Genomic DNA, 11,148 nt, shown 5'->3' on the forward strand with positions numbered 1-11,148 from the left:
ATTGTAGTATAAGTTGTGACGTAGTTGTTTTAATTATACGTGACAACAATCTAACAGCCAAAAGAAAAGAAATTTTAGGTGGAAAATTGACAACAATAATATTAAGATGTTTTGCAATCCAAATTTAGGTGCATACGTTAAAACCTCTTAAATAACTTGATATGTGGATATTTCAAGCTGTAGCAAAAATAATGAATTCTTGTTAAACAAAAGTTGGATGGTGAAAAAAAATAACACTTAAATAAATAAAATACAAAGAATTATTACAACTAATCACAATTTAGCATTGATGTCTTTTATATCTTTTAAGGGGCATTTGGTAGCTATGTTTCATACTATGTTAGATGAACATAATAGCTCTTTATCTGGTTTTATTTATTTAATCAAGTTTACAAAATATTTCAATGGGCACCAAATTCGTGGAAAGGAACTGAAACAAATATAAGTGAGAGCCTGGTCAATAAACTGAACTAAACGGCCAAAAGATTTACATGGTACTATCATTTACATTTTACATGACGACATAAAGACTAAACTAAGACTAGAGGCAAACCAGAAATCTCTCTCAGGTTCTTGACGTTCCTTGTTTGCCCTCGTGCACTACAAAAAAAAGGCTCCTGCCTTATCTACGGGTCTATGATGAGGCCAACTTCAGCTACAACTACCCAGTAAATGTAAATTGCACCAGCCAGCTCAGATTGTCAGTCTCTAGGAAGAGATCTGCATTTGTTTGTTCCAAACAAAAACACACATTAAATTTGTCATCCATTAGCAAAAGTTTCAGAGTTTTGGAGAATGCAGCTTTCTTTAATCAAGTTTCAAAGAAGCAGAACCATATCCTTGAATCTGGTTACGTAAAAACTCTTACTAGTGTTATTGACAGTTATGCTATTTCATCAACTTAAATAAAAACTAGCTTCGTGTTTTGAGTATGACCGATGAATGATGATGAGCAATAATTTGTTCAAGATCACTATAGAAACTGTCTATAGGTTAAAGGCCCTTTTTACCTTGCTATGGAGCATATCACGACAGTATAGTAGATTCTCCACTTAATTCTCTCTTGACCAGCTCAAGGATCTCAATGACCTGCAATTAAGCCGTATCAAATTTAAATACTGTAAGTAGATATGTCATTAGGAAACAGCAACCAAACATTTCAACACAGGTTGATCGTCATATGACAAAATGCAACTGGGATATTAAAATATGAGTAATCCTTCATAGCCAGTACATCTGATATTGACACAAACTACTAATCATTTTTTCCAATGACTATTCTAGAAGTAGTACAAAAGGCATATGAACAGAAATGGAAATAGTTATATGGAAAAAAGAAAAGGATTTATTTGACTTACCCCAGGGTAATGTTTTAAAACTGGAGAGTAATGATCGAGGGCAATATAGATTTTTTCAAGTAATCTCAACAAAGCATCAACCTCATCCCCCAAGAGATCAACCTGAAACAGGGAAGTGTATTCAATAAAAAAGATGACCAGAAGCCTAAAAGGATTTCTCAAATGAAAACAAGCACGTGATTTGATAATTCCAATAATGGTACAAAGCAAATAAGTAGCATATTCAAAATATGTGATTTTGGCATGCCAAAGTAAAGTTTAGCATATGTATTACCTCAGACTCGGCCATTTTGAGATCAGTATTTCCCCTCTCCAGCTTCTGTTTGTACATCAGCTCTGATCTTCTAAGCTCATTAGCCATCCCAGTAATAGCTTTCAAGTGAGAACTGGCATCTTCGAGCCTGGCATTTCAAATTAAAGACCATAGAAGCAAATGAACAATCAAGATTGCAAATCATTTTACAAAAAACAAGACACGGAGTGACTTTGCTTTCACATAGAAATTCCTACCCAAAATACTGAATAAAATCGAAAAACTTATGACATGCCAAAAACAGCAATATCTTGGGGACAGGAAAAATAAACAAAAAGAGCAGACTTCCGCACCGAAACTCATAGACAGATCGAGCTGAAACACAAGGTTGTGCAAAAGTACCTTGAGCTAGTGCTTTTTATTGCCCCTGACACTGCCCACTCAAATTCAGCAAAGAGTTTTGAGAATCTACTGGCAGCCATTTCCATTTCCTTTTTTATTGTCTGCTCTCTAGCTTCACTTAATGATAACTTATCATTCAATTCTCGGATAAGAGTAAATGCTGTGCTTCTCTCCCTGTCAACTTCAGTTAACACTGCTTCTGTTTGAGCAAGCTTTTGGTCAAGCTTATTCATTTCCAATTTACATACTTCAATCTTCTGTAGATGTTCAGTAACCAATGTCTGTTCCCGACTAGCATGTTCTCTTAAAGCAATAAGGTCTTTAGAAGCTAGCTCAAACTGCTCTCTCTCTTTTGACAATGAAACAGACAAAGCCATTGCTAACCTCTCTTTATGTTTCATTGCAAAGCTCAGATCCCGTATCTCCTGCTTTAATTTATCCTTCTCCTCAACCTCCAGCCTTAACTCATTTTCCTTTTCAAAAGATTTTCTTTCCAAACAAGTTACTTTTTCTTCATTGATAACAGCTTTCTGGTGCAAGTTGTCCAGCTGCTGCACTACATCCCTGATAATCTCTGTGAATATGAATGAGGCATACCCTTGCATTATCAATGACTCAATATCTGAATCTTCAAATCCATATTCGTTTGCAGTTTCGGCAGAAATAGCAGCTTCCTTGAGAATGATATCAGAAATTTCTTGAGTTATCAGCAACTCCATCTCCAAGTCTTCAGAACTGAATCTGGTCTGTGCAATCTGCTCCCTGAGAACAGATTTATATATTTCTTCACTGAGTGAAGCTTTTATACATGATTCTTCTAAAGTGGATTGGAGGCTTTCCACAAGCTTTAGAAAGTTTTGCTCAGCTAAAGAATGCTGCAAGATTTCTGAAGCAGCACTTGATACTTGCTCTTTTAGACACTTCACCTCGTTTTCCTTGTCACTGAGACAATTTCTCAAGTGATTATTTTCAGACAGAAGACTCCCTAGTTTATGCTTCACATTTTCCCAACTTTGAAGACTGTTGGTTAATGCAGGGAATCTTTCATTTTCTGAGAGGAAGTTCTCCAATTTGGAACTAACTTGAACAATCTTTTTCCTTAGCGCATCAAATTCTTCATATTTCATGTGTGCCACGAAAGACCCCTTCATTTTTAGGTATTCCCGTTTCAGAATGTAATATTTATCAGTCAACTGATGTAGATCTGACTCGTTGTCTCTCTTAATTTTAGTAATAATATTGGAAAAATAAGTCACCAATTCTTCCTTAGACATGTGTTTCAGCTGCTGAAAATCATAACTCTCTGCTACATGGACGTTTGGTTCATCCACTGTCCCATTTTCTCCATAAAGTGAGGTTGGCCGAGTCACATGATTGCCGAAAGCCTTAGGGTGAAAATTGTCCAAATCATTAGATCCATGAGAAACTAGCTCTGATTCAGGCATGGAGAGCGACTTCTGAATTGCTTCTAACTTGGTTCCTAAAGAAGCTACGTCATTGAACTTTTCGAGCCAATTCATGTCTTGTATTCCACAAAGTTTATAATCTTTTTCCAATTTCTCTTCAAACTCCTCTCGAGGACTCCTAAACATTGTTTGTGTAACTACATTCTCAACTTTTGTCAAGAACTTATCGCCTTGCTGAGATTCACAAAATGAGATATTGGGGCAGATCAATATATCATCCACCTTTTTGCATACACTATCAAACGTTGTATTTAGGCATTGCAGTGTCTTATTCACATCATCCCAGCTTTCTGAATGCTTCTCGTGCAATATTCCACCCAAACCCACCAACTCAGATCCCGAACTGGTCTTCTTGACCGAATTAGATCCTGTAGCAGCACAGTGAATCTCCTTTTTAACCTTCTTGAACTGCTCTCTCGCCAGATTCCTTAAGGCATTCAATTCACCCCTCATATCTTCATGTGTCTTGCAGGCCCTGGTTGAACAAGATTTCCCAGTATGATATTCTTTCTGAGCAATAGGCAACCTTACATCCTCACACTCATCTGGACCCACCTCAAGGGACTGCAATCTCTCCTTCAAAATGGCCAATTCAAGTTCCTTTGCAGCAATTTGTTTCGCACAATCTTGCTCCACAGCAGTCACCATTCCCTTGATAACAGAATCACTAACCATCCGCGAAATCATTAACCGGTCACTAACATCTTCCCAATAATTCTCCCAATCCTCCAACACCACCTCAGCTAAATTTCCATTCATGTCTTCCGAAACACTGGTTCCTCCCGACACATTGTCGCTATACACCTGCTTCAGCCCATTCCCGTTACACACTTGTCCCAACCCATTTCCACATGCAACACCACATACATAGCCATTCGAAGTCCCACCATTCACCACAACCTCTCCACCTTCCATCACACAAATAAGCACCTGGACAGTCTCTCAACGAGAATTACAACCTAAAATCAAAACATATTCAGCATTTCAACTCAAACAAAAATCCTCAAATTCAATCACATGCCCAACAAACGAAACTCCCCTCACGATACGCATAAAACCAGCTCACAATACTTAAAAACATAGCTTCAAAGAATAAATAAATAACCAAAAAGAGGAAAAGCATACAGGCTTACAAGTAAAAATTGAGTGAACGAATTCCGCCCCAAAGTATCCTAGAATACCAGTATCAGCTGGACAACTTCAAATACTCATATCAATTCGTATTTCTCGTCGAAAATTCGACATTTCGTTTGCTAGGGTTTTGGTAAATGGGAGAAGAAGAGTTGAAATTTGGGGGAAAGTATGGGCAGCAAATAGTCGAAAGAGCGGGAGTGAATACCAAAACAATTTGAGACCTAATTAATACGTAATTTACGGAAGTTGCCATCATTTAATTAGGTACGTCGCTATTCATCTGAGGGGGTAATTTCGGTAGGTGGAGATTTATTGAATAACAAGAAAAAATAGATGCGTATATTAATTTTGTTGGTATTAGAATATGTGACAGATGAATGCACTGATCGAATGCTTTTAAGTTTTAATTGATTGCGGAGGGCTTGGAAGTGTAGTATTATTACGACTAGTGTTATCACCCGTGCACGGGCCATAAGATTTTCAAATAATGAAGATAAATTTTAAGTTAAGTAGATTAAAATATAAAAAAAGGGATAAAAGAGAATATAATTATGTTTATATATATGCTAATTAAAATAATTATTCATAAAATTATAAATAATTAGAAATATGATTAACAATAATAAAAAGATAAATATGATTAAAAAAATAAAAAAAATAAAAATAAAAAAAAATAAATAAATAAATAAATCCACTCCTTTGAAATATTTCATATTCAACAAAACGATTTTATACCGTTTAAATTTTTGATATGAGTGGAATAAAATAAAACAAAACAAATGACAAAGAGGAGGTGTGCAACTAAGAATTAAAGAATTTAGAATCGTATTATAAAGTAATTAAATCCATGTGTTAAAAGTAAAATCCTTTGATGAACCAATTAAAATCCTTCGTCAACTTTAAAAATTAGAAATGTAGTGCAATTATGTGGATGTTAAAAGAAAAGAGTGAACTGCACAAAAGGGCCCTAACTTTTCGCGGTGTAACAGCAGAGGCCCCTAACATTTAAAAATCCCACAACAAGGATCTAACAAAATATATAATCACAAACCGTGTTTTTCACACCATAACACCCTCAGGGCCTGAAAGGGCAAAGTCATCATTCTGCATGGCCGCCACTGCATCACCTGTTGAATATTAATTATTCAAACAAATAGTATTTTCAGTCTCCATGTCAGCCGCTGCAAAAGCACAAGTGAGGGAGAAATCAAATATGTATATGTATATGCATATGTGTGTGTGAATAAATTCAATTTCAGATCTATGAATAAAGAATTTTTCTGTTTGGAATTTTTATGTCGGAAATTGAATATCTGACACTGTTCCTTCTCAAGTTTCAAAATGCACTACCTTTCTTTCTTTATTTTTCTTTGCATTGCAAGACAAAATATTACATAATACATTTGTTGGCCAATTTAAGATTATTGATTGGTGAATTAATTCAAGCGTCTCTTCTTTTCATTGAACATGATGCCCATGTTGAATTTAGCAAATCTTTACTGGCCAGAGTTGCACACATGTTAATTCTCACTCTATAAACATTGACTTCATTAGGGTTTTAATTAATGTGTTTTCACTCTAGTTATAAGTAGCTAATTGATTCTTATTTATGAAGTGTTTTAATTACAAATTAAAAATTCAAAGATGTTTTGAAATTAATTTCCCAACCCAATACAAAAATGTTGTCTTGAAAATGTGGCCATTTCCCCCACTAAGAGCATTCAAATCAATAACATAGATAGGGAATTCACGTTTAAAAGGCGACAAAATAATGAGGAAGAAGAAATTAATTAACAAAAAAGGTAGATACTTACCTACAAATTAAAAATAATTAAGTAAAATTGAGAGAAAATGCTTGAAGAAAGAGAAAATAATTATCTTAATAAATCATTGTATTTTGACTTGGGAAATGCCAATTCTCTACCGAAGTAGATATATAGTTGTATATTTAATTTTATTTAGAACACTGAAGAATAATTTTATAGACTAATAGTGTTGACAAGACAGCTCTTACAGATAGGGTGCAGGTTTAGTAGGTAAATAGTCTAAACTGCCATCCAGCTCATTTGGGCATTTTCGTCCGGAAAATGGCAAAATATACAAGGTTTGTGATTATATATTTTGTTAGATCCTTGTGGTGGGATTTTTAAATGTTAGGGGCCTCTGCTGTTACACCGCGAAAAGTTAGGGCCCTTTTGTGCAGTTCACTCAAAAGAAAAAGATGTACTCTATCTGTCTCACTATAAGTGAGTCGTTTCTTTTCGGCCGTTGTTTTGAAAAAATAATAATAAATAGTTAAGTGAAGAGAAAGTAATGTAAGTAAGAGAATAATGTAGATATGGCTCTCTTCTATATTGTTCTCTCGTTTACTTTACTTTCACTTCCATATTAACTATTTATTATTATATCCACAAAACAACGATCAAAGCCAGAAAAAGAAACGTCTCACTTATAAAAGGATAGAGAGAATAGTAAATAATAGTAATGTCTTATTAAACATTAAAAATATAAAACTAAATAAGTTGGAATTTAAAATAGAAAAGACAAACAAATGTGTAAATTAACTATACAATGGGATTATCAACGCACCAATATCAATTACTCAAAAAAATGTTTATTATTAGGAGAATAAAAGTAAATTAACTACTCCCTTTGTTCCTGAAAAATTGTCACATTTCATTTTCTGCACTCGTTTAGAAAAATTATAATAAATAGCTAAAGTAGAGAGAATATAAAGTAAGAGAGAGAATAATATAGATGAGATTATTCTCTATATTATTCTCTTTCTTACTTTACTATCTATTCACTGTATCTATTTATTATCATTTTTTCAAAATGAATGCAGAAAATAAAATGTGACAAATTTTTAGGGACGAAAGAAGTATAATAAAATTACAAATCAATAATTATTTACAAATTTTAGAAAATTAGAGAGAATTAACACATTTACAAAACAATTACTACATAAAAGCACAATTTCATTACAAAAATCCAATTTAGAGAAGTCCAATTTACAAAAGCCAAAATTTTCGAAATTAATACATAAATTGACAAAGGGGCCGATATTTTTATTAAATTAAACTCACAATCCAATTCAATTAAAAAGAAAAGTCCACAAAAAATAAAATGTCAAGTTCAATCTCAGATACATTACAATCAACCGAAAATAAAAGCCCAAACGAAAGCACCACTTTACCTTACACATATTGAAATTATCAAGCATAATTAATCATACTTAGTTCTAAAACGTTATTAACTCAAAAGTATATAATGCCTTTGTCAAATCATTTGTGCCGCCAACACAAACCCTAGTTCTATCCTTCTCCACCCACGATAACTCCAAATCGTCCGTTCTCAGGCGGTGGATGGCGGAAAGAAATCCACATATCCACAAATAAACACTTAAAAACATTATAAACAATAATAAAAAGAGAAATGTATTTCTCTCATCTCACACTAAACGAAACATTTTATATTCGGCAAACGATTTTATACAATTTTAATATTTAATATGAGTTGAGTAAAATAAGATAAAATAAACAACAAAGAGGAGATGTGTGACCCAAAATTAAAGAATATGTGTTAGATACAATAAGATATATAAACAAAAGAATTGTACTACTAATGATCAAAGAGAAAAAATCATATATATTGAACAATATTAGAATATAAAAATACATTTAAAAAACAGTGTATGTTGTTTAAGTACATTTCTTGCTTGACTGATTTAGGTTGAGAGAGCTTGATGAGTGCTGATGAAGTGTTATAACAGTGTATTTATAGGACACTTGGAGTGCATGCTATTTAAAAATAGTGCAGGTTCCCAAAAAAAAGCACAATCATGAGAGAGACCTATCATATAATAAATAAAAATATTGGATTAGTTAATAATATTCACGGAAAGGTTATTAAGATTAATATGCAAAAAGTTAAAATTATAACCTTATAAACTCACATTAATGCAGGACATTAAAATTACTGAAAAAAATTGGTAAAGCTAGGCCCATTTAATTTCATAAGTTCATAATCATATAACTTTCATTTAAAGCCCATTTCTTTTATTATATTACTAACTTACTCTTTGTACTACTATATATAGGTGACTAATTCAGTTGTGACATAAAACAAACCCTAATACAAAGGAGCCTCCTCCCACTATGCAGAAAAAGGAGAGAGAGATTCCTAGAGAAATGGAACGCCACAATCCGCTCAATCTTCACAAAGAGAGCATGGATGACATGGCAGGCGTGGGTGCCTAAACCCTACTCTACTTCATCAACACTAAGCAGAAAAGGTACCAAATTCTTTCTTCATATATGAATCCAAATTGGGCCTAAGATTTAGCTGTTATATACTATTACCTTAACAAATGAATATAGATTATTATGTGCCTGATAAAATCAAATCACCCATTTCTGTTCTTTTCAGACCATACTTAATGTATATTCACTAGAGTTAAAGCTGAAACGTATAATATTGCATCTCCTATTGATTACATTTACTGATTTTGATTAAAGATATGAGTATTATTCATTCAACTTGTTCAGAGAATTACAATAGGAACGCCTCCTTTAAATAGGCCAATGGTTACATAAAATTGGCAAGATTTGCCATAATACTCATTCCCTAATTAATTTTTTTTCTTTGCTTACCTATTTTCCTTACTTACATATTTTCCTTTCTAACACTCCCCCTCAAGTTAAGTAATGGGATTACCGATACTTAACTTGCCCAATACCTCATGGAAGCTTCTTGCATCGACAGCTTTCGTGAGTATATCCGCCAACTGATCTTCAGATCTCACAAAAGGAAGTTATCCTTGATGAAATGTCGATCCACCTCGACATGTTTTGTCCGATCATGTTGAACTGGATTTTCAGATATACTGATTGCCGCCTTATTATCACAGAACAACTTACATGACTTCTGTGAGTTTAAGTTCAACTCAGTCATCAATTTCCTCAGCCACAGAATCTCAGTCAAACTCTTAATCCCTCGAAATTCAGCTTTTGCACTTGACAAGGCTACCACTTTCTGTTTTTTGCTTCTCCACGTGACAAGATTTCCTCCCACAAAGGTAAAATATCCAGCAGTTGATTTTCTATCATTTGGGTTCCCTGCCCAATCAGCATCCGTGAATCCATGAATCTCTAAATGTCCATGATTCTCGAATAGAATCCCATGGTTCGCTGTCCCTTTCAGATATCGAACAATCCTCAGTGTTGCTTCCCAGTGAGCTACTTGAGGTGCATGCATAAACTGACTAACTACTCCAACTGCATAAGCTTTGTCGGGTCTAGTGTGGGATAGGTATATCAATTTCCCAACTAAACGTTGATATCTCGTGCGGTGAGTGGCTTCAGCTCCTTCAACTATCCGCAGACCATGATTCTGAACCATAGGAGTATCTGCTGGCTTACAGTCCAGTAGTCCTGTCTCGGTTAACAAGTCAAGTACATATTTCCTCTGACTGATGAAGATCCCCTTCTTTGACCTTAGCACTTCTATACCCAGAAAGTACTTTAGTAATCCCAAGTCCTTCATTTCAAACTCTGCAAACAAATTCTTCCTTAGCTTGCTTATTTCCTCTTCATCATCTCCCGTGAGAATCATGTCATCTACATAGATGATGAGGCATGTAATCTTTCCTTCTCTTTTCTTCAAGAATAATGTATGATCAGAGTTGCTTTGTTCATACCCATACTTCTTCATTGCCTCAGAGAATCTCCCAAACCAAGCTCTAGGTGACTGCTTTAGCCCTTATAGTGTTCGTTTTAGTTTGCAAATCATTCCTCCTTCGAAATCTCCAACAAATCCAGGTGGTGGCTCCATGTAAATGGGCTTCTTCAGTTCCCCATGTAAGAATGCGTTTGTCACGTCGAACTGATGTAGTGGCCATTCCCTGACTGCCGCTATTGAGAAGAGCACTCGAATATTACTCATTTTTACTACCGGTGAGAATGTTTCAGCATAATCAACTCCATAAGTCTGAGTATATCCTTTGGCCACAAGTCTCGCCTTATACCTTTCAATCGACCCATCTGGCCTCCGTTTGATAGTGAAGACCCATCTGCATTCCACAGTTCGAACTCCATCAGGTTTAAGACATACTTCCCATGTATTGTTCTTCATCAGAGCCCGCATTTCTACTAGCATTGCTTCTCGCCAGTGAGCAATTTTCATAGCCTCCTCGGCCGTATATGGGATATCTTCTTCTTCGTAAAGTGCTGCTTCAAACGCCCTAGCCATCTCTGTTAGATTTTCTTTAGCCAGATTCGCCATAGAATATCGGCTTCTACTAATCCTCTCAGGACTGTATCTCTTAGCCGGGACCCCACGAGTAGTTCTGTTTGGGAGTATATAGCGGCCGGTATCACCATCAATTGCTGCATTCTCATTCTCGTCTACACCAAAAGTGTCAGGAGTAATAACTGTATTATCTGAGCTAGTTTCAGGAATTACCTCGGATATCACTGGAGGAGGACTCGATTCAGGCGTAAGCGGTTGAGGAGGCTCTACAGCAGATGTGACTGAC

The 11,148-nt window shown here is 35.0% G+C and overlaps 1 protein-coding gene across 3 annotated transcripts; it reads right to left on the reverse strand.

Moving 5' to 3' along the window:
* Positions 1–438: 438 nt before the first annotated feature.
* On the reverse strand, positions 439–4,821 carry LOC121808132 (WPP domain-associated protein-like). Of its 3 annotated transcripts, none has more exons than XM_042208499.1 (6): positions 4,613–4,821; positions 2,014–4,409; positions 1,633–1,759; positions 1,359–1,460; positions 1,011–1,089; positions 439–720 (listed from the first exon to the last, which is right to left on the reverse strand). In XM_042208499.1, the coding sequence occupies exons 2-5, from the start codon at positions 4,392–4,394 to the stop codon at positions 1,027–1,029; spliced, it is 2,673 nt and encodes an 890-aa protein (XP_042064433.1). In that variant the 5' UTR covers positions 4,395–4,409; positions 4,613–4,821; the 3' UTR covers positions 439–720; positions 1,011–1,026. The 3 variants fall into 3 exon arrangements, with proteins under 3 accessions (XP_042064433.1, XP_042064431.1, XP_042064432.1); XM_042208497.1 differs by having other exon boundaries at positions 2,014–4,438; XM_042208498.1 differs by having other exon boundaries at positions 2,014–4,438; positions 4,605–4,821.
* Between the last annotated feature and the right edge of the window lie 6,327 nt (positions 4,822–11,148).

This window comes from Salvia splendens, chromosome 6 (genome assembly GCF_004379255.2).
Source record: "Salvia splendens isolate huo1 chromosome 6, SspV2, whole genome shotgun sequence".
In the NCBI taxonomy this organism is placed as follows: Eukaryota; Viridiplantae; Streptophyta; class Magnoliopsida; order Lamiales; family Lamiaceae; genus Salvia; species Salvia splendens.

Excerpts from the sequence above, each read along its gene's own strand:
- LOC121808132 (XM_042208499.1), bottom strand. The coding sequence starts at position 4,394 with ATGGAAGGTGGAGAGGTTGTGGTGAATGGTGGGACTTCGAATGGCTAT. Across the intron at positions 1,760-2,013 it reads ATAAAAAGCACTAGCTCAAG|GCTCGAAGATGCCAGTTCTC; the intron begins GTACTTTTGCAC and ends TTGAAATGCCAG. Across the intron at positions 1,461-1,632 it reads TCAAAATGGCCGAGTCTGAG|GTTGATCTCTTGGGGGATGA; the intron begins GTAATACATATG and ends TCCCTGTTTCAG.